Consider the following 24828-nt stretch of genomic DNA (forward strand, 5'->3'; position numbering starts at 1 on the left):
AGTGGCCACAGGAAACTAATACATATCAAACATTATTGACCATCTACTGGGGGTCAGGCACTGGGCAAGGCTCTTGATTTACAGAGAATGCTAACACATACTGAGTGACCCTGAGCAATTTATTAACATGTCTGAAACTCAACTCCCTCACCTTCAAATGGGGGTGATTCTACCGTGTTTTATAGGGCTCTTAGGAGGATTAATAATGATAGGAAATCTGGCATTTACTGAATGCATACAATGGCCTAAAGACATTATTTCATTTAATCTTTAAAATAACTCTAAAGCAAAGGAAACCATCAGCAAAACAAAAAGAAAAGCTACCAACTGTGAGAAGATATTTGTAAATCATGTATCTGATAAGGGGTTAATATCCAAAATACATAAAGAACTCACACAATTCAACAACAAAAAAAAAACAACCTGATTAAAAAATGGGCAGAGGATTTGAATAGACATTTTTCCAAAGAAGATATACAGAAGGCCAACAGACACATGAAAAGATGTTCAACATCACTAATTATTAGGGAAATGCAAATCAAAACCACAATGAGATATCACCTCACACCTGTCAGAATGGCTATTACTAAAAAGATAAGAAATAACAAGTGTTGAAGAGGAGGTGGAGAAAAGGGAACCCTCATATACTGCTGGTGGGAATGTAAATTGGTGCAGCCACTACTGAAAACAGTATGGCAATTCCTCAAAAAAATAAAAATAGAACTATCATATAATCCCGCTATTCTGCTTCTGGGTATTTATCCAAAGAACACAAAAACACTAATTCGAAAAGATATATGCAGCCCTATGTTTACTGCAGCGTTATTCACAATAGCTACTACCTGGAAACAACCTAAGTGACCAGTGACAGATGAATGGATAAAGAAGATTTGGCATCTACATACACAATGGAATACTACTCAGATGAAACCTTGCCATTTGCAACAACATGGATGGACCTTGAGGGTATTATGCTAAGTGAAATAAGTCAGATGGAGAAAGACAAATACCATAAGATTTCACTCATATGTGAAAGATAAACAAACAAACAAACACATAGATACAGAGAACAGATTAGGGGTTATCAGAGGGGAAGGGAGTGGAAGGGGCAAAGAGGTAAAGAGGCACGTGTGTACAGTGACGGATGGAAACTAGACTTTTGGTGGTGAATGTGATGTAGTTTATACAGAAGGTGAAATATAATGATGTACATCTGAAATTTACACAATGTTATAAATCAATGTGACCTCAATTGTAAATAATTAATTAATTAAATTTAATAACACTAAAAAGTAGATACTACTATTAACTCAGTTTTACAAATTATAATCCACTATGGAAGAGGGGAATAAATAGCGAAGAAACTGAGGCTTAGAGATTAGGTATCTTGCCCAAAGTCACTCCAGGGCCAGGCCGTAATTTAAAGCCAAGCCCACAGACCTGAAGTACTTAATTATCATACCTAACTCACGGTAAGCACTCAATCAATCCCTTTCTCTTTCCTTCTCTCACTGTCACTAAAGATGTGACTTTTTTTTCTCATTAGTTATACCTTTATTTCTTTTTTTAGTAGTAGCTAAAGGGTTTACAATATATATCTTTAATTTATCATAGGATACCTTTAAATAATATATCTCTTCATATATAGTATAAGAACTTTATAAGAGTATTAAAGATGTGACGTTTTATCTTTGGAGCAAAAAGCTGCTAATGTAACTAATACCATCAGAGGAGGGCAGGCTTATCCTGTGGGCTCAGGTGGGTGCAGAGAGTGCCTTGTGGAGAGAGAATGTAGACTCTCTAGGCTCTGGGATTATGGGAGTCCATGATTCCCATGTACGGCCCTTGACAAAAACCACAAAGCCTAGGCCCAGGCCACCTAAACCAGAGCAGGCAGAAAAAGAATTACAAGGGACCAGCTTGCCTTCTTCTTCAGTTGTTCCCATTTTTTCTTGGCTCCAGCCACTCCAGAACATCGACTTCTCAGCCACACACTGCAGAGCTACGACATATTCCGTAAAAGCCTGCAGCCCCATGAGGTTGTATGTTGCATGTCCAAAGAAATATTCTTTGAAGTTGATTTCCATCTAAAAGACAGAGACAACCCTGAGCTGGATGGGAGACCACATGTTATGTTTCCATTTTTCTTCTTCACTCCGCAACCCTCTCTTACCTTTTCAGAACTAGTAGTATTATATCTCAAATTTTAAAATACATAATTTTCATAAATAAACTTCCACACATGCCTGGGGACCATTTGCATCTAAATAGATGTGAGCCACCCCATGAACCACCACCCTCCCCATTTCCTGTCTCTAAGCTTGTGAGGCAGAGATTCCTGCTTCTGGGCTGGATGTGAGTCAGCAGAGTCTTGCTGTTCTGGAAGACGCAATGTAGAGTCCTGGGACCCAGGGCATCTTGGACCTCAGTTTAAACTGTGGAGGTGACTCCAATACCTAGAGATAAGGCCTCACAGAACAGCAGGTAACACAGAGCTTAGCCATATTAAGTTCAGCCTCATGTCACGAACAAGACTCAGAAAAGTTAAGTGACTGTGGACTACCTCAGCCTTTGTTATCCGCAGAACTAGGACCAGAACACAGATTTCCTCACTCCTAGACTCTTTCCCTTTACCCAAATCTTCTACTCGAAATGACTGGTTTTTGGGTGACCAGTCAATCTGCTAAAGATCTTAGCAGCCTGGATGCATAAATTCATTTTGACACTGTCTTGGGGTGGGGAGGGAGGAGAGGTAAATAAATCATTTCTCCTTTCTAAACTTGAGTTTCCTCATTAGTATTGCTTTATATAATCTCTAAAGTCCTTTCTGGACCCAGCCCTCCAAGAGAAACTAAAAATTCAGCTATTTCTTTCTAAGCATGGTCATTGTTGCTGCAATATGAACTTTTAGCTGTTGGTTTACATAAACTTATATTGAGTTGATTAATAAAAATAAACTGCACTGATAGGCATGTCCATTTTGTGAGTATGCACACTAGTTCCAAAGAACCCTGAGAGAGAAGGAAGTCCTGATATTTCTTACGCATATATAACAGCTGTGAAAATAAGTACATAATTATAGGTCCTGGGCCTAAAGGAAATTGGGCAAAATGAGGATGTGAGTATGTGGCAAAAAGCTGAGCCTCTCAGCTGCATATGGACACTTCTGAATTCCCAGCCCACTGAGACAGCATCGGAGCAAGGAAGTAGGGTCCAAAGGTGAGGCAGTTTCGCTGCTGAATCCCAGGTTCCCTGAGCACTCTCCTCCAACAGCCCCTGGAGATGTTGCAGTGGCAGAAGAGAGTTGTTGGCAACACAGCTTAGGACAACCCACCATCTCTGGGAAAGTAGCCTCTCCAACTTACCCCGGTTATGGGGCCCAGTTGGAACCAGATCAAGACCTTTAGGAGAAGGCCAACCACATGGTGCCCTCCACAAGTAAATCAAAATAAAAACAATATTAAGCCATAAAATAGGTGCAAGGAAGTCTAATAAAGTTCTATTTTACTTCTCATGCTTTTTAAATTATATAATATTCTTTTTTAAAAATCTTGTGAGTTTTTCCTCCTGCTTTGCTAGTACCCTCAGCACAGGCACGGCCTGCTTGCTGGGTCTCCTCACACTCATGTTCAGAAAGCTGTGCCTAATGCAGCTGTGCAAGCCTGTTCTTCTCAGCCTAGCCTCAAAAGAAAAAAAAAAAAATAGCTGCTCAGTCTTTCAAACAGTGTGCATCTAAGGCTTCTTTTACTTTGGCTTTTTGTCCAGACTAAGTGCCTTTGGCCCTCACAGGGTCCAGGATCAATTGATCCTCCATATAGAGGCTTAAATATAAAACTTCCCAACCCAACCCAGGCAATGGACTCCTACCAAAACAATAATTAACTTCATCATGTTTGTTCCTAACACTCTATACTTTGTGCCAAATCCTAGCTAACCCAAAGTGCTTATGTCTTAAGAGATGAGTGAGAAGTTTTGGTTCGAAGCCTAAATCAAACTCTTAAAACAGTCTTGTTTTAAGACTTTTGTAAAGGGTTCACATGGATCCAATTTATAAAGGTGGAAACCCTTTAGATTAGGGCCACAGGAAGGTGGTGTGGAGGTTGCTAAAGTATGTCAAATGAATGACTGAACTTGGAGTCAGAAAACCTGGGCTCAGGTCTGCAACTTACAAACCTTGCAATCTTGGACAGGTGATTTAAACTCTCTACATTGCAATTTTATAATCTATAAAAATAAGAATTGTGATGCCTCATTTATAGGATATTTGCAAAGATTAAATAGTTTGGAGTATAAGAAAGCACTTTGTAACCCACATAGCATCATACAAATATGAGTCTTGCTATACAGACATATTGCAATTTTAGAATTAGTTTTTATATGGTTTAGTTTAGTTAAACAAACATTTATTGAGGCCATGTGCCAGACAATGGGAAAACAAAGATGAAAACCAAGGTCTCTGTGTTTGAGGAACTTACAGTCTAATGCTGGGAGAGATGACTTTAAATGACTGTGTGGAGCATGACATGCAGTGACAGAGGATGAGTGCCTAGCTTAGGCTCTCAGAAGGAAATATGTCAGACCTGAGTTCTGAGAGATGAATAGATCTAGCAAGGTTTGGGGCAGGAGTAGAGGTACAAAGGCAGAGGGTGTTCTAGGCAGAAGCACAGAATAGTGAGATGACATGATGCAAGGGAAACTAGCAATTCAGAATTACTTGAGAAGCAAAGGCAAGATGAAAAGATGAGGTTGGAGGGGTCGATAGGGGCCAGGTCTTGGAGGGTTAAGGTTTTGGACCTTCTTCCATAGATAATGGGAACCATCCATAGAAGTTCGGGTTGACTTAGCTGGATTTAGAACTGAGTAGACTTGATTGTGCTCCAAAGCTGAAAAGAAAGAGATATTGGCTGCACATTCCACTTTCCTTCCCACTTCCTCCAGGAGAACAGGAGGAAAAACCTCTGACCTCAGGGAATAGAAGCAAGGAGGCAAAGACGAGTGCAGATGTAGGTGAGTTTGTCAAAGAAGTGGGCATAGGATGCTGGGAGTTGGGGTAGTTTACACATCCTGTCCTCACCTAGTGTTGTACATGGTTTAGTAATTTTTTAGAGGGACATAGATCTCCTTTATTTTTCTTGTTGAATTCTATTCCAGCAGCCATAGGACTCTGGGACCAGACAAATAGAAGAAATCAAGGGTTGCTAGACAATAGATTACTTTAGAAACTCCTCAGGTTCACTGAGACCATGACATGTGCTGTGAAGGAAGATGAGCTTATGTTGTGCCAGGGACTGCCCTGCTAAGGGGTTCCCTTCTGAGTTCCAGGAAATACAAATCAGTGAGTCTTATGTTACATGTAGTCAGGTTCTAGGAGAATGGTTCCAGAGCTGGCATAGAAATGAAGCTGAGAGGAGGAGTGGACATCATTATTTCTCTTGTCTTGAACACAAGACAAGTGAAACTTAACCAATTTTCTTTTCTGAAAGAGTGCTAGACAAGGAGAGGATGCAACAGACATGGTATCTATGGGTTTCAGCAAACAAAAAGGCCTAGTGATAGCCTCATAAACAAGATTTAAAAAGTAGGCTGAATGATTCTAGTGGTAATTAGGTATATTCAAAGAAGCCTGAGTAAATGACCACACTCAAAGAAGGAGAGGTTGATGTCTCTGGATGGTCTCTACTGATTTACCACAGGGCTCTGATGTAGTCACTACTTTCATTAATGATGAGATATAGGTATAGAAGTGAGTGTTATCAAATCTGAAGATACTGAAAAGTTAGAAAGTAGAAAGTTAACTGTAAGTTTGGGGTGATAGAATAAAGATTCTAAATGGGCTGAAATGATGGATAAGATGAACATAAAGAAATTCAATAGGAATAAATAAAACACCTGCACTTAGGTTAAAAACCAACAAGTTATAAGACAGTGGAGATGTGTTTTACTAGCAAATCTTGTGTGGGGAAAAAGTCTTAAAGATTTAACTGATTTAACTGGCTAGGAGGTAATTAAGAGTCAAAAATGTAAGGTGGTTGCCAAAAAAAATGTTGATATAATTTCAGGCTACATTAATGGAAATATGAGAATACTGAAATCTGAAGTAAGAAAATATTTCTTAAGATACAAAAAGCATTAAGAATAAAGGAAAAGATTGATGAAATTTGACAGTATTAAAATTAAGAAGTTCTAGTCATCCAAAGTCACCAGTAAGAGAGTGAAAAGGCAAGCCATATAATGAGAGATGTTTGCAACACACATAACAAATAAAAGACTCATAAATAGAATATATAAGGAACTCCTACAAATCAATTAAAAAATCAGACCATCCAATAGAAAAAATGTGCAAAAGGCTTAAATCAACACTTGTTGAAATTTCTTACTCTTTAATACGTCCCTGTGCTCAGAATGCAAGATGCCTATAATAAAACACTTTTCCAGGGCTGGCCCGGTGGCAAAGTGGTTAAGTCCGCGCATTCCACTTTGGTGGCCTGGGGTTCGCCAGTTCGGATCCCAGGCGTGGACATACATACCACTTGCCAAGCCATGCTGTGGTGGCATCCCACATACAAAATAAAAGAAGATTGGCATGGATGTTAGCTCAGGGGCGATCTTCCTCAAGCAAAAAGAGGAAGATTGGCAACAGATGTTAGCTCAGGGCTCACGAAAAAAAAAAACACTTTTCCAATCTAAAAGACCCAAATGGGAACCTGGGAAGAAAAGTATTCACTATTATCTGTCTCCTATTTTCAATTTAGAAAATGGAAAAAATGATTCCAGGTCAAAAAAAGTTGTCAATAATTCTCTTCTTTGAGCCCTCTAATAGAAATATTATAATGGCATAACTTACCCAGTGGGCACTATTTACTGTTCTGAATCGAAGCATGTACTTTAAAGTAGTTGAAGCAGGTGCCAACACAGGCCTTTTCCATTTTATTTGAACCATTCGTTTGACGCCCAAAACTGGTTTCACACTGTAAATCTCAGGTGGTTCGGTTTTTACTGAAAATAAAAATCATACAGTTCCCATATTTGCAAAAAGATCAGAAGGTACTAATAATATCCACCCAAAACTGAAAAAAAAAAAAACCTAGGAAGGAAAAGATAGTGCATATTTTGTGATCTGCTATATGCAGATGGCATTAGGAAGGCAGTGCAAAAGAAATGCTGTCACTGCCTTCCCCATAAAAAAGGAAGGTCCAATGAGGAAAGGATACATTTCTATGATTTTTCTGAAAGTCAGCCTTTTACTGATTGGGTCCGATCCTAAGCCAAGCAGAAGGGAGGTAAAAAGAAGAGACTACACAACCAGAAAATGGGCTGTTCCACTTATCTACTCTCCCCTCCCCTTGCCCTCTCTTTCCTGGACCTCCAGGATGAAGGAGTGCCCAGTACAAAAGCATCTCTCATTTCCCCTGAACACTACAAACATTCTCTTCCAAAATCTCTCTCCTTGAAAGTACGTATATTTTTTTTCTGCTTATAAAAGTAACATATGCTCATTCCAAAAATATTTATTTTAAAAGATTTAAAATATATATATATATATTTCTGTATTTAAATAGAAAAATACAAAGAAAAACTTTAAATCATCCATTACACCATCAACCAGAGATAACCATTATTAACATTTTGGTGTATTTCTAGGCTTTTTTCTATGTACGTATTTGTATATTTTTAAAACAAAACTAATATTATGCTAAATAAAGCTTTTGTCTTTTTTAATAACATTATGCAATCAGCACATACCCCCTTGCATTAAAAATTCTTCAAAACATGATTTTTTTCAAAGCTTCATAATATTCCATCTTATGGACGAACAAAATTTATTTGACCCTTTCTCTATTATTGCACATTCATAGTGTTTCCAACTTTCCATTTTAAAGCTCCCTGAGAACAGAAGCTGGGTCTTGATCACAAAGCCTAGAGTTAACACCCGGCACTTAGCAGGTATCAGATATTTCTTAAGTGAATAAACGAGTGGATGATAGTTGTATCTTTGCATCTCTGATAGTTTCCTTAGATCTCCTTAGGATAGAATGACTCAGTAAAAGGGTATGAACGTTTTTAGGGCTGCTTCCCTACAGTGCCATTTTGCTTTCCAAAAAAGCTCTACTAATTGCAGTTTCCATCAACAGTATGTGAATACCCATCTCACCACACCCTTGCTAGCTAGTATTGAGTAGTATCATCTTTTCTATCTTTGTAATCCCTGAAGTTTTTTGGAGAGCAATATCCCTACTTAGATCCATAGAATTAAAAACATTGGGTAAAAAAATAAAAAAAAATAAAAAAAAATAAAAACATTGGGTAAAAATATTCAGAAAGCTCTTTGTAGCTACTCAAAAAATAATATGTACTTAATATGCCTGGACTAAAGGGTAGTCATCAATATATGTGGCCACTCAGTGGGTGGAGCTGTAAACAATAGACATATGAAGTAATTTTTATAAGATTATTGATATTTGTTGAGCACTTGATAAGTGTTTTTTGAGGAGAATCATTTTGTTAACCCCTCTCAACCACCTAACATTTGTTATACTTATTTTTCAGAAGGTAAAACTGAGATATTGAAAGGTTAAATAACTTCCTCATAAGAAGCCAAGCTGGGATTCATTTGTACCCTATCCAAAATTCCTTCCCTTAACCATTAAACTAGATTGCCTCCAGTCAGAGTAAACACAAATCCCTGTTGTAGCTCCATTCAATTCTACAAATATATCACCAAGAAGATATGTTATTAATTTTTACTCTGATGAAAAATGGCTCTCAGAATTGCTCATTAAGAACTGACATATACTTAATGATGTCAGCAAATGATGGACTAGAAAATACATAAAAATTAAACAAAAATAAAACAGAAACTGGCTAAACTAACCTGGTTGGAGTTCTGAAAACTAGTCAAAGTTTTACAGCAACCAAACGAATACCCAATCAAGAAAAAGTCCCCTTCAAAGTGTTAGGAAAAGTTTTGTGGCAGTCTTACTTGCCCTTGTCTTATCCCCTCCCCAGCACGTCAGTGGTCTTGGTCCGGAGGAGACAGAAACTCAGTTCCTACTTCCCTTCCTCAAACCACAGAGAGCAGAAGAGACCTTGTTTACAAAATTCTGACCTCTCTGGAGGAAGACTGAAAGATTGGTCTCTGTTTTGTCTAACTCAGATCTCAGGTAGGAAAACATCAGGTGCTGCTCATGAAAGCTGCAGGGAGACTAAAGACCCACACATACCTGGGTCAAGAGATTACAGGTAGAGACATACAATAGGCCATCTAAGGTCCTGAGGAGAAGTTGGGTGAGACTTTTTGAGAAATTAAGGCATTCAAAAGCAACTGCGTATACAGAGGAATTGAGAAAGCAACATGCAGGCCAAGGCAAGATGCATACTCAGAAAATACCTGAGCAGAATTTAAGCTTTCACCTGAGACTGATCCTTAGGCTCAGAGCAAGCCCAGGTAATCTGTGAAGAACTGCCCCAGCACAGAGCCAGTCTGCAAAGAGTAGGAGAGGTGGCTGTTTTTTCAAATGTCCAATTTTAAACAAACAAATCACAAGTCATAAAAAGAAACAAGAAAACATGGCCCATTCAAAGAAACAAATTACATTGACAGAAACTGTCCTTGAGGAAACCCAGACACCAGGCTTACGAGACGAAGACTTTTAAAAAACTGTCTTAAATATGCTCAAAGAGCTATAGGAAAACATGGACAAAGAACCAAAGGAAGTCAAGAAAACAATATATAATCAAAATGAGACTATCACCAATAAAAAGACAGAAATTATAAAAAGGACTGAAACAGAAATTCTGAAGCTGAAAACTACAATAACTGAAATTTAAAAATTCAATAGACAGGATAAACAGCAGAGTTGAGCAGCCAGAAGAAGGATAAGCAAACATGAAGACAGGACAATTGAAATTATTGAGTCTGAGGAGCAGAAAGAAAAAAGAATGAAGTAAACAGAGCCTACGGTACTTGTGGGACACAATCAAGTGGATCACTATACACATTATGGGAATCCCTAATGGAGAAGAAAGAGAGGAAGGGACAGAGAGATTATTTGAAGAAATAATGGCCAAAAACTTCACAAAGTTGATGAACTACATGAATCTGAAACTCCAAGAAGCCCAACAAACTCCAAGTATGATAAACCCAAAAAGACCAACACCAAGACACATTACAATCAAACTGTCAAAAGACAAAGAGTATCTTGAAAGCAGCAAGAGAGAAGCAACTCATCACATACGAGGGACCCACAACAAGATTATCAGCTGATTTCTCAGCAGATATCGCGGATGCCTGAAGGCCTTAAAAGTGTTTTTTTAAAAAAAAGTGTTAAAAGAAAAAAAAACTGTCAACTAAGAATTCTATATCTGGCAAAACTGTCCTTCAAAAATGAGAGAGAAATTAAGACATTCCCAGATAAACAAAAGCTGAGTAAGTTCATAACCACTAGGCCTTCCCTACAGGAAATTCTAAAGCGAGTCCTGCAGCAAGCAATGAAAGGACACTAGACAGTAACTTGAAGCCAACGTGGAGACATAAAGTTCTGCAGTAAAGGTAAATACACAGGCAAATATAAAAGTCAGTATGATTATAATTTTGATTTATAATTCCTCTTTTTATTTTCTGCAGGACTTAAAAGACTGATATAAAAATAATTATAAATCTATGTTGGTGGGTATACAATTATAAACATGTAATCTGTGACATCAATAACATAAAGTGGAGGCAGGGAATGGGGCTCTATAGGAGTAGAGATTTTGTATACAATTAAAGTTAAGTTGGTATAAATTCAAATTAGCTTGTTATGACTTTATGGTGTTTATATGTAATCCCTATGGTAACCACAAAGAAAATATCTATAGAATACACACAAAAGAGAATCAAAATGTGTCACCACAAAAAAACAACTAAACACAAAAGAAGGCAGTAATGGAGGAAACAAGGGACAAAAAAGATATAAGACACACAGAAAATAAATGACAAAATGGCAGAAGTAAGTCCTTCCTTCTCAGTAATTTTTTAAACCACTTTATTGAGGTATTATTGACATGTAAAAAGCTATCCGTATTTAATGTATACAACTTGATGAGTTTGATGAAACCATCACTGCCATCATGGCCATAGACATATCCATCATCTCCCAAAATTTCTTCCCACTACTTATTAATTTTTTGAGGTAAAAACACTTAACATAAGATTTACCCTCTTAGCAAATTTTAAGCATACAATACAATATTGTTAGCTATAGGCACTATGCCTCGTAGGAGATCTATAGAATTTCTTTATCTTCCATAACTGAAAGTTTGTACCCTTTAACCATCACCTCCTCCTTTTCCCCTCACTCCAGCTCCTGGCAACCACCATTCTACTCTCTGCCCCTATGAGTCTGACTATTTTAGATTCTACATATAAGTAAGATCATACAGTATTTGTTGTCCTGTGTCTGGCTTATTTCACTTAGCATAATGTCCTCCAGGTCCATCCATGCTGTTGTAAATGGCAGGATTTCTTCTTTCTTAAGGCTGAATAATATCCTGTTGTATGTATATATCACAATTTCTTTATTTATTAGTCTGTTCATGAACATTTAGGTTGTTTCCATATCTTGGCTATTGTGAATAATGTTGCAATGAACATGAAAATGCAGGTATCTCTTTGAGATCCTGATTTCAATTCTTTTGGATAAATACCAGAAGTGGGATTGCTGGATCACATGGTAGTTCTATTTTTAATTTTTTGAGGAAATTTCTTACTGTTTTCCATATCGGCTGTATCAATTTACATTCCCACCAACAGTGCACCTTTTCTCTACATCCTCACCAACATTTATCTTTTATTTTCTTTTTTAATAATAGCCATCCTAACAGGTGTGAAGTGATATCTCATTGTGGTTTTGACTTGCATTTCGCTAATGATTAGTGGTGCTGAGCACATTTTCATATGCCTGTTGGCCATTTGTATGTCTTCTTTGGAGAAATGTCTATTCAGGTCCTTTGACTATTTTTTTAATGGGGTTATTTGCTTTTTTGCTATTGAGTTGTAGGAGTTCCTTATATATTTTGGATATTAATCCCTTATCAAATATATGGTTTGCAAATATTTTCTCTCATTCTGCAGGTTGCCTTTTCATTTGTTGATTGTTTCCTTTGCTATACAGAAGCTTTTTAGTTTGATGTAATCTCACTTATTTACTTTTGCTTTTGTTGCCTGTGCTTTTGGTGTCTTACCCAAGAAATCATTGCCAAGATCAATGTCAAGGAATCTTGTCCCTATGTTTTCTTCCAGGAATTTTATGGTCTTATGTTTAAATCTTTAATCCATTTTGAGTTGATTTTTCTGTATGGTGTAAGCTATGAATCCAATTTCATTCTTTTGCATGTGGATATCCAGTTTTCCCAGCACCATTTATTGAAGAGACTATCATTTCCCCATTTTGTATTCTTGGTGCCCTTTTCAAAGACCAGTTGACCATATATGCATGGGTTTATTTCTGGGCTCTCTATTCTGTTCCACTAGTCTATGTTTCTGGTTTTATGCCAATACTATACTGCTTTGATTACTATAGCTTTGTAGTTTATTTTGAAATCAAGTAGTGTGGTGCCTACGTATTTGTTCTTCTTGTTCAAAATTGCTTTGGCTATTTGGGGTCTTTTGTGGTTCCATATGAATTTTAGGAATTTTTTTTCTATTTCTGTGGAAAATGCTGTTGGAATTTTGATAGGGATTGCACTGAATCTGTTAATCGTTTTGCACTGTACAGAAATTTTAACAATATTAATTCTTCCAATCCATGTACACAGGATATATTTCCATTTATTTGTGTCTTCTTCCATTTCTTCCATCAATGCTTTATAGTTTGCAGTGTATATATCTTTCCCCTCCTTGGAAAAATTTATTCCTAAGTATTTTACTCTTTTTGATGCTATTGTAAAGAGGAGTGTTTTCTTAATTTCTTTTTTGGATAGATCTTAGTACTTAGCAACACTTTACCAGGCTCTAGAGATAGATTATGAAAATAAAATTTCTTCAGAGATTAATTTTATAAATCTGCATTTTACTAATTTAGACCAAAATTCCTCCTCACTCTAAGTTTTAATCAGTGGCAGTTACAGAATATTTAAATATTTACTAAATCTAGTTGAAAGAGGGATAGCAAGTTTTGGGAGGTTTTTCTGTTTTTCTTTTTTTAGTTATCTTTGTGACTGAATTTACTTTTTAATAGTTTAAATTGCTAAATAATACATGTGCATTTTAAGAAAGTAAAGATAATAATGAAGGTTTATAAAGAAAAAGTGAATAATCTTGTCCCTTCTAGGTCCATCATTATGAGGTAATGCCAGCGTTTACGGTATGAGGTAAGCCTTCCAAAGGATGTTCTAAAAAAAAGTTTTAAAAAGAAACCCAAGTCAAAAAACTTCACAAAAAGAAAATCTCAGGCCCAGATATCTATAGTGGTGAAGTCTACCAAAGGTTTAACGAAGAACTAACACTAATCCTGCAGAAACTCTGCGAAAAAAATGAAGACCAGGAAACACCTCCCAACTCATTCCATGAGGCCAATATTACCCTGATACCAAAAACAAAGATATCACAAGAAAACAACAGACCAATATTCCTTATGAATATAGAAGCAAAAGCCCTCAACAAAAAAACTAGCAATCCAAATTTAGCAACATATAAAAAGGATTATATACCACAACCAGATGAGATTTATCCCAAGAATACGAGGTTTGGTTAACTTATGGAAATCAGTCAATGTAATATACCATTTTAATAGAATAAAGGACAAAACCACATGATTATTTCAATAGATACATAAAAAGTATTTGACAAAATTCAACACCTATTCATGATAAAAACACTCAACTAACTACGAATAGAAGGGAATTTCATCAACCTTATAAAGGGCATCTACAAAACCCTGCAGCTAACATCATACTTAATGGTGAAAGACTAGATGCTTTCCCCCTAAGATCAGGAACAAGAAAAAGATGTCTGCTGTTACCACTTCTATTCAACATTGTATTGGAGGTTCTAAACAGGGCAACCAGGCAAGAAAGATAAATAAAAGACATCCAGATTGGTGAGGAAGAAGCAAAACTATATTTTCAGAGGACATGACCTTGTATGTAAAAAATCCTAAGGAATCCACAAAAAACCTATTACATCCAATATACAAGTGCAACAAGATTACAGGTTACAAGTTCAATATATACAAATCAACTGTATTTGTATACTCCAATAATGAACTCTGAAAATAAAATTAAGAAAGCAATTCCATTTACCATACCATCAAAAAACTTGAGAATAAAATACATGAGAATAAATTTAACCAAAGTACAAGACTTGTACACTGAAAACTACAAAACATTATTCAAAGAAATTAAAGAAGGCCTAAATAAGTGGAAATCCACAAATATCCCGTATTTGTGGATTGGAAGATTTTATATTACTGATAGCAATATCCCTATCAAAATCCCAGCTGCCTTCTCTGCAATAATTGACAAGTTGATCCTAAAATTCATTAGAAAATGCAAGAGACCCAAAAGCCAAAACATTCTTGAAAAATAACAAAATTGCAGGACTCACTTTCTTGATTTCAAAACTTATTCTAAAGCTTCAGCAATCAAAATAGTGTGATACTGGCATAAAGAATAAGATACTCGCATAGAATTGAGAACCAGGAAAAAAAAAAAAAAAAAAAAACCCTTACATTTATGGAGAATAGGTTTTGACAAGAGCACCAAGACAATCCAATGGGGAAAAGAATTATCATTTTAACAAATGGTGCTGGGACAACTAGATATTCCATGCAAAAGAATGAAGTTTGACTCCTACCTCATGCCATATACAAAAATTAACTCAAAGTGGATCAAAGAACTAAATCTCAGAGCTGAAACTACAAAACTCTTAAGAGAAAATGTACCAATAGATCTTTGTGATCTCAGGTTAGGCAATGGTTTTTTAGATCTGACATTTAAAGCACAAGCAATAAAAGAAATAATAGATAAATTGGACTTCATCAAAATTAAAATTTTTCTGTTTCAAAAGACAACATCAAGAAATTAGAAAGACAATTGGAAGTCAGCATTGTGGCTGAGTGAGTTGTTCCCTTGTCTCTCCCCTCTAAGTTACAACCAGTAGGACACCCATTGATCAACAAAGGACTCTCTGCACAGCACACCAGAACACCTGAAAGATCCATACATCTAAACAGGACCTCCTGGAGACAGTGGAATTATGGGAGCAGTGGCGGCAGCTCCCAAGACTGGAGGTTCCAGGATCTGTGGCCGTGCCTGTGAACAGAGGCCCCAAACACTGATGTAATGCCCACAAATGGAGGCCCCAGGAATCCACGCAGCCCACGCTCCCGGATGTGCCAGGAATCATTGTGGGCCTGTGACTGGAGACTCTAAGAACCGTGAGACACTTGTGACCCAGCCAACAGCAGTGACTCTGACACCAGCCCTTCCAGCAGCAGGGGCCGCACCCAAGATGCAAATAACCCCAGCAGCGGCAGCAGTGCCTGTGATTTGAAGTTTCAGAAAGCACACTAGCACCAGAGACCAGAGGCTACAGGAGTAGCAGCAGCACTCACAGCTCAGGCTCTACCCCTCCCCTAGCAGTAGCAGATGGCACCTGTGACCTGAGATTTCAGGAAACACAGTGGCACTTGTGGCTTAGCCCCTACGCCACCCCCAGCAGTGGTGGGTCTCACCTATGACCTGAGGCTTCAGGAGTCACAGCAGTACCTGTGACCCAGCCCTCAGTGGCGGCACCCCGAACACCAGCCCTACCAGCAGCAGGGGCTGCATATAAGAACCCAGGCCCCTGGCAGCAGTGCTGCCAGCACCCCCAGATAACCCAGGAGCAGCAGCGTAGGTGGTGCATGTGGCAGCAGCACTTGAGCCCGTGGAGAGCCTGCAGAGAACCAGACATGGAACACGAGACCCAGGTGACCCGAGAAGCAGCAGAAGTGCTCACAGCCTGGGGAACCCAGTGGCAACACCCACAACTGCAGTGACATCGTAAGCAGCAAGGCACTAGCAACCTTGGAGGCACAAGCAGCACAAGGAGGGCACTGATGCCTCTGGGAGAGGCAGTGGAGAGTAGAAAGCACAGGCTCTCAAATACAACCAGAAGCAGCTCAGAATCAAAACAACCAAACTCTTACCCAAAAAAGAAAGGCTTCTACTGCCACAAATGTGCTGGCAGAGAAATAACTCATTAATGACCATGAAGAACTATAGTAACGTGGTAGCACAGAAAGAAAATGACAACTCTCCAGAAACCAAACTTAAAGTCTAAGAAGATTGTGATCTGACAGAGAATTCAAAATAGCTGTCATGAAGAAACTCAACGAGTTACAAGAAAACTCAGAAAGACAGTTCAATGAGCTCAGGAATAAAATTAATGAACAGAAGGAGTACTTCACCAAAGAGACTGAAACTCAAAAAAAAAAAAATATGGAGATGAAGAACACAATTAATGAGATGAAAAATAAAGTAGAAAGCACTGGAAATAGAGCAGAGCATATGAAACAGAGAATTAGCAAGCTCAAGACAGAAATCTAGAAATGATTCAAGTGGAAGAGGAGAGAGAGCTAAGATTTTTTTAAATGGAGAAATTCTATGAGAAACATCTGATTCAATTAGGAAAAGCAACATAAGGATAAAGGGTATCCCAGAAGGAGAAGAGAGAGAGAAAGAAGCAGAGAGCTTATTTAAAGAAATAATAGCTGAGAACTTCCCAAACCTGGAGGAGGAACTGGATATACAAGTTCATGAAGCTATTAGGACACCTGATTATCTCAAGGCAAAAAGACCTCTCTAAGGCACATTACATTAAAGCTGTCAAAAGTCAATGACAAAAAAGAATGTTAACGGTGGCCAAAGAGAAGAAAATAACTTACAAAGGAACACCCATTAGGCTATCATTGATTTCTCAGCAGAATTTTACAGGCTAGGAGAAAGTGGAATGATATATTCAAAATATTGAAAGACAAAAACTATCAGCAAAGAATACTCTATCCAGCAAAGTTATCCTTCAGATATGAAGGAGAAATAAAGGCTTTCCCAGACAAACAAAAGCTGAGGGAGTTGATCACCACTAGACCTGCCTTTCAAGAAATGTCGAATGGAGCCCTTCTACCTGAAAAAAAAAAAGGCAAAAGTATACAAAGCTTTGCACAAGGTGATAAATAGACAGAATCAGAAAATCGCAACTTTATATCAGAATAGGTTAGTAAACACTTAATTGTAACATAAAAGCTAAAGGGAAAGAAAGCATTGAAAATAACTATAGCCACTTCAAGCTGGTAACAAACTCACAATACAAAAAGGGATAATTTGTGACAACAAAACCATAGAAAGGGAAGAGGAAAGGGAAGGAATCTGCATAGGCTAATGGAGATAAGAGGCTATCAGAAAAAGGACTATCTCATCTGTGAGATCTTTTATACAAAGTTTATGGTAACCACAAAACAAAAAATCAGAGCAAAGTCACAAATCATAAATAAAGAGAAAACTGAGAAAAACATCACAGAAAACCATCTAACTGAAATGGTAGACAGAAATACAAGGAAAAAGAAACAATGGAAGTATAGAACAACCAGAAAACAAAACATAAAATGGCAGTATTAAGCTCTCATATATCAATAATCACTCTAAATGTAAACGGATTAAATTCACCAACCAAAAGACATAGAGTTGCTGGATGGATTAAAAAACAAGACCCAACAATATGCTGCCTCCAGGAGACCCATCTCAGCTCTAAAGACAAACATAGGCTCAGAGTGAAGGGATGGAAGATGATACTCCAAGCAAATGGCAACCAAAAGAAAGCGGGTTAGCCATCCTTATATCAGACAAAACAGACTTCAAGCCAAAAAAGATAACAAGAGACAAAGATGGACATTGTACAATGATAAAAGGGACACTCCACCAACAAGACATAACTTTACTAACATAAATGCACCTAACATAGGAGCACCAAAGTATATAAAGCAAATATTAAAAGACCTAAAGGGAGAAATTGACAGCAACACAATAATAGTAGGGGACTTTAATATCCCACTAACATCAATGGGTAGATCATCCAGACAGAGAGTCAACAAGGAAACATTGGACTTAAGTGAAACACTAGCCCAGATGAACTTAATAGATACATAGAGAACATTCCATCCAACAGCAGCAGAATACACATCCTTTTCAAGTGCACATGGAACATTCTTAAAGATAGACCATATGTTGGGAAGGAAAACAAGTCTCAATAAATTTAAGAAGACTGAAATCATATCAAGCATCTTTTCCAACCACAATGGCATTAAACTAGAAATCAACCACAAGAAAAAAGCTGGAAAAGTCACAAATATGTGGAGATTAAACAACATGCTACTGAACAACTACTGCATCAATGAAGAAATCAAAAGTGAAATCAAAAAATACCTGAAGACAAATGAAAATGAAAACACAATATACCAAAACCTATGGGATGCAGCAAAAGAAGTACAAAGAGGGACGCATATAGCAATACAGGCCTACTTCAACAAATAAGAAAAATCTCAAATAAACAATCTAACACTACACCTAAAAGAAATAGAAAAAGATGAACAAATGAATCCCAAAGTCAGTAGAAGAAAGGAAATACAAAAAATCAGAGCAGAAATAAATGAAATAGAGACTAGAAAGACAATGGAAAGGACCAATGAAACTAAGAGCTGGTTCTTTGAAAAGATGAACAAAATTGACAAACTCTTAACTAGACTCAGTAGGAAAAAAAGAGAGAAGGCTCGAATCAATAAAATCAGAAATGAAAGAGGAGAAATTACAATGGATACCACAGAAATACAAAAATTGTAAGAGAGTACTATGAAAAACTATACATCAACAAATTGGATAACCTAGAAGAAATGAATAAATTCTTAGAATCACACAACCTCCCAAAACTGAATCAAGAAGAAACAGAGAATCTGAATAGACTAATCACAAGTAAAGAAATTGAAACAGTAATCAACTGTGCAATTTCAATCAACAAAATCAAACATCTCCCACGATCTGCTTGGTGGCCTGGGTTCGCAGGTTTGGATCCCAGCCACAGACCTGCTCCACTCATCATCCATGCTGTGGAGGTATCCCACATACAAAACAGAGGAAGACTGGCACAGATGTTAGCTCAGGGCTAATCTTCCTCAAGCAAAAAAAGAGGAAGATTAGAAATGGATGTTAGCTCAGGGTGAATCTTCCTCACCAAAAAAAAAAACAAAAAAAAATCTCCCAAAAAACAAAAGCTGAGGATCAGACAGCTTCTCTGGTAAATTCTACCAAACACTCAAAGATTTAATTCCTATCCTTCTCACACTTTTCCAAAAAATTGAATAAGATGGGATGCTTCATAACTCATTTTATGAGGCCAACATTACCCTGATACCAAAACCAGACAAGGACAACACAAAAAAGGAAAATCATAGGCCAATATCACTGATGAACATAGATACAAAAATCCTCAACAAAATATTAGCAAATAAAATACAACAGTACATGAAAAAGATCATACACAACGAACAAATGGGATTTATTCCAGGGATACAGGGATGTAACATCTGCAAAGCAATCAATGTGATATGCCAGATTAACAAAATGAAGAATAAAAATCACATGATCCTCTCAATAGATACAAAGAGAGCACTTGACAAGATTCTACATCCATTTGTGATATAAAGTCTCAATAAAATGCATATAGAAGGAAAGTACTTCAACATAATGAAGGCCATATATGACAAACCCACAGCCAACATCATACTTAGTGGTGAAAAACTGAAAGCTATTCCTCTAAGAACAGGAACAAGACAAGGATGCCCACTCATGCCACTCTTATTCAACATAGTATTGGGAAGTGCTAGTCAGAGCAATTAGACAAGAAAAAGAAATAAAAGGGATACAAATTGGAAAGGAAGAAGTAAAATTGTCACTATTTGTAGATGACGTGATTATATATATAGAAAACTCTAAAGAATCCACCTAAAAACTATTAGAAACAATTAACAAATACAGTAAAATTTCAGGGTACAAAATCAACATACAAAAATCAGTCACATTTCTATACACTAACAACGAACTAGCAGAAAGAGAAATCAAGAATACAATCCCATTTACAATAGCAACAAAAAGATAAAATACCTAGGAATAAATTTAACCAAGGAGGTGAAAGACGTATACACTGAAAACTATAAGATATAGTTGAAAGAAATTGAAGAAGACATAAAGAACTAGAAAGCAATCTACAGATTCAATGCAATCTCAATCAGAATCCCAATGACATTTTTCACAGAAATAGAACAAAGAATTCTAAAATTTATGTGGAAGGGCCGGCCCTGTGGCTTAGTGGTTGAGTGCACGCGCTCCACTGCTGGCGGCCCGGGTTCGGATCCCAGGCGTGCACCGACGCACCGCTTCTCTGGCCATGCTGAGGCCGCGTCCCACATACAGCAACTAGAAGGGTGTGCAGCTACGACATACAACTATCTACTGGGGCTTTGGGGGGAAAAATAAATAAATAAAATTATTAAAAAAAAAATTTATGTGGAACAACAAAAGATCCCGAATTGCCAAAGCAATACTGAGAAAAAAGAACGAAGCTAGAGATACCATACTCCCTGATTTTAAAGTATACTACAAGGTTATAGTAATCAAAACAGCCCAGTACTGGCAGAAAAACAGACAAAAAGATCAATGGAACAGAATTGAGAGCACAAAAAAACCCACACATCTATGGACAGCTAATTTTCAACAAAGGAGCCAAGAACATACAATGAAGAAAGGAAAGTCTCTTAAATAAATGATGTTGGGAAAACTGGACAGCCACTTTCAAAAGAATGAAAGTAGACCATTATCTTACACCATACAGAAAAATTAACTCAAAATGGATTAAAGGCTTGAATGTAAGACCTGAAACCATAAAACTCCTAGAAGAAAATATAGGCGTTCACTCTTTGACATCAGTCTTAGCAACATCTTTTTGAATATCATGTCTCCTCAGGTAAGGGAAACAAAAGAAAAAATAAACGGGACTACCTCAAACTAAAAAGTTTCTGTAAAGCAAAGGAAACCATCAACAAAATGAAAAGACAACCCACCAAGTGGGAGAAAATATTTGCAAATCATATATCTGACAAGGGGTTAATTTCAAAAATATATGAAGAACTCATACAACTCAACAAAAAAAACAAAAAACCTGATTGAAAAATGGGCAGAGGATATGAACAGACATTTTTCCAAAGAAGATATACAGATGGCCAACAGGCACATGAAAAGATGTTCAACATCACTGATTATGAATGGCTGTTATTAAAAAGACAAGAAATAAGTGTTGGAGAAGATGTGGAGAAAAAGGAACCCTAGTACACTGCTTGTGGGAATGTAAAATTGGTGCAGCCACTATGGATAACAGTATGGAAACTTCTCAAATAATTAAAAATAGAAATAACATATGATTCAGGTATTCCACTTCTGGGTATTTATCCAAAGAATACAAAAATACTAATTCATAAAGATATATGCACCCCTATGTTCACTGCAGCATTACTGACAATAGCCAAGACTTGGAAGTAACCTAAATGTCCATCAAGAGATGAATAGATAAAGAAGATGTGGTATATATATACAATAGAATACTACTCAGCCATAAAAAAGATGAAATCTTGCCATTTGCAACAACATGGGGAGACTTTGAGGGTATTATGCTAAGTGAAATAAGTCAGACGGAGAAAGACAATTACTGTATGACTTCACTCATATGTGGAAGATGAACAAACATATAGGTATGAAGAACAGACTGGTGGTTACCAGAGGAGGAGGGGGTAGGGGGAGGGCAAAAGGGGTCAAGGGGCACATGTGTATGGTGACGGATGGCAACTAGACTTTTGGTGGTGAACACGATGCAGTCTATACAGAAGTTGAAATTTAATAATGTACACCTTAAATTTATATAATGATATAAATCAATGTGACCTCAATTAAAAAAAAGAAATTGAATGGGGCTGGCCCGGTGGCGCAAGCAGTTAAGTGCGCGCGCTCCGCTGCGGCGGCCCGGGGTTCGCTGGTTCGGATCCCGGGCGCGCACCGAAGTACTGCTTGGTAAGCCATGCTGTGGCGGCGTCCCATATAAAGTGGAGGAAGATGGGCACCGATGTTAGCCCAGGGCCGTCTTCCTCAGCAAAAAAAAAAAAAAAAGAGGAGGATTGGCGGATGTTAGCTCAGGGCTGATCTCCTCACAAAAAAAAAAAAAAAAAAAAAAAAAAAAAAAAAAAAAGAAATTGAAAATACAACCCACAGAAAGGGAGAAAATATTTGCAAATCATGTATCTGATAGGGAACTTGTACTTGGAATATATAAACAACTCTTAAAACTTAACAATAAAAAGACAACACAACTTAAAAATGGGCAAAGGATTTGGACAAACATTTCTCCAAAGAAGATATACAAATGGCCAATTAGCAAATGAAAAGATGCTCAACATCATTAGTCATTAGGTAAAGGCAAAGCAGAACTATATTAAGATACCACTTCACACTCACTATGATGGCTATAATCAAAAAGATGGGTGATATCTAGTGTTGGCAAGGATATGGAGAAGTTGGAACCTTTATAAATTGCTGGTGGGAATGTAAAATGATGCAGCCACTTTAGTCAAGTTTGGCAGTTCTTCAAAAAGCTAAAGATAGAGTTATCTTATGGGTTATCATACACTCAGCAATTTCACTAGGTATATATCTAAGAGAATTGAAACATATGTCCACACAAAATGTGTACACAAATATTCATAACAGTATTATTCATAATAACCAAAAAGTAGAAACAACCCAAATGTTCATCAACTGATGTATGGATAAACAAAATGTGGTATATCCCTACAGTGGAATATTATTCAGCCATAAAAAGGACTAAGATACTGATAAATGCTACAACATGGATGAACCTTGAAAACATTATGCTGTGAAAGAAATCACATCAAAAGACCACATATTGTATCATTACATTTAGATAAAACGTCAAAAATAGGTATATCTATAAAGACAGAAAATAGACTAGTGGTTGCCAAAGGTTGGAGGAAGGGGGAAGTAAGGGACTGCGGACTGACTGACTGACTGTTATGGGTATGAAGTTTCTTTTGGGGGTGATGAAAATGTTCTGGAATTAAATACTGGTGATGTTTGTACAACTTTGCAACTATGATTTTTAAAACCCACTGAACTGTCATTTTTAAAGGTGAACTTTTAAATGGCATGTGAATTATATCTTAATAAAGATGTAATTGGTGAAATGTGAAAATTGTTGAAACAAATATGGTGAAAATGAGTGTTTGAAAAAGAATTAAAAAGGTAAGAATTAGTGAGATTATTTTTTAAAATAAGACTTTTACTCTCTTTTCCTACATGAGCAATGATGTTTTGAGGGGGGAAAACTCTGTTTCTTTGAATACCATTTATGGTACAAACTGCAAGAGGAAATCAGGGACCAGCAAAAATGTTTCTTCTCATGCCTTTTTTTTTCATTGACCAATTCCTTCCCTCCTTCCTTCTTTCCCTTACTTCCCTCCTTCCTTCCTTCCTTTCTTTTTCCCTCCCTTCCTCTCTCTCTCCCTTCCTTCTTCAATAAGAGGACAAATTTTTTGTGTATCCATAACACACACCTACTATATCTTTGAGCTTTGAGTCTACTTTCGAGTCCACAGATATCTCTTTAAAATGAAAAAAGAGGGGGATATCTTTTAATGAAAGTATATAAGAATATCACATGACACTTACCTATGGTAGCTAATATCCATTTTGTTGTATCAGATTTAATTATACCATCTGCATTTTGAGCTTCCACTTGAATGGTGTAAATGTCTGGTATTGTTATTGTTGGAGGATAAAAAGAGCATGAGGTACGATTTGTACTTGTAGAATTACCAGTAGTACAATGATCACTTTTACGTCCATAACAGCTTTGAAGGAAAAAGTGATACAATGTGAGTTTAGTACAGCAGTTTGGAAACAAAACCATACTTAATATATTAAACATGCATTTGTCAGTTTCACTCTGGGTTTCTCTTGAAAACTACGTAATTCAGAATTTGGTGCCCCTCTCTCCAAATTCCTTCCTCACCTCCTAAGAGAGAGAAAAATTACCTGCTTCCTGCCTACCTGAGATGCTATGAACCATGGAGACCTCCTTGGAACCCTGAGTCCATCAAAAGCTCATAATGCATTTCCTATTGATAAGAAATGATGAATAGACCCCCAAAAATCCAAGATTCTAGCCTTGAGAACTTATTCTTAAAAGAAAAAATAAAATCAAAGAGGATTTGTTAAATAAATTACGGTAAATACATAAATAAAATTTAAAATGATAGTTTTTAATACATGTGTATTTATTGATATGGAAAGATACACTCAATTGTTGGTGTAAAAAAGCAGGATACATATTATGTACAGAATGCTCACATTTACATAAACTTATATATTTACATAACTATTCTTAGAGATGTCTGGAAAGATCTTCATCAAAATGTTAACGTTGTTACCTTTGGTGGTAGGATTTTGGGTGATTTTTTTACATTCTTTATATTTTTCAGATTGAATTTTTTGCCATTGGTATATATTGTTTTCAGAAAACTCATTAAAGTTATTTTCCTAGATAGATAGATAATTTAAACCCTACCAAGCTGTAACTTAAGGAAAATAAGTACACATATTGGTAGGAATCAGGTGGGTAGGTGTAGCTATAGTCCACATGGCTCTGGGGATTATGTAGGAGATGGAGTAGGCTGAGAACAGAAAAGGAGGCCCATC

The 24828-nt window shown here is 36.9% G+C and overlaps 1 protein-coding gene across 1 annotated transcript in view; it reads right to left on the bottom strand.

Annotated features, from left to right (window-relative positions):
- Positions 1-24828, bottom strand: part of IL31RA (interleukin 31 receptor A) — a 76941-nt gene that overhangs the window by 23683 nt on the left and 28430 nt on the right. The window contains exons 4-6 of the mRNA XM_058564067.1: positions 23800-23981; positions 6845-6996; positions 1925-2087 (exon numbers count right to left, since the gene is read on the bottom strand). Coding sequence (XP_058420050.1) covers positions 1925-2087; positions 6845-6996; positions 23800-23981 — 497 coding nt within the window. The remainder of the gene's footprint in view (positions 1-1924; positions 2088-6844; positions 6997-23799; positions 23982-24828) is intronic.

The sequence above is a fragment of the Diceros bicornis genome, chromosome 20 (genome assembly GCF_020826845.1).
Source record: "Diceros bicornis minor isolate mBicDic1 chromosome 20, mDicBic1.mat.cur, whole genome shotgun sequence".
Classification (NCBI taxonomy): Eukaryota; Metazoa; Chordata; class Mammalia; order Perissodactyla; family Rhinocerotidae; genus Diceros; species Diceros bicornis.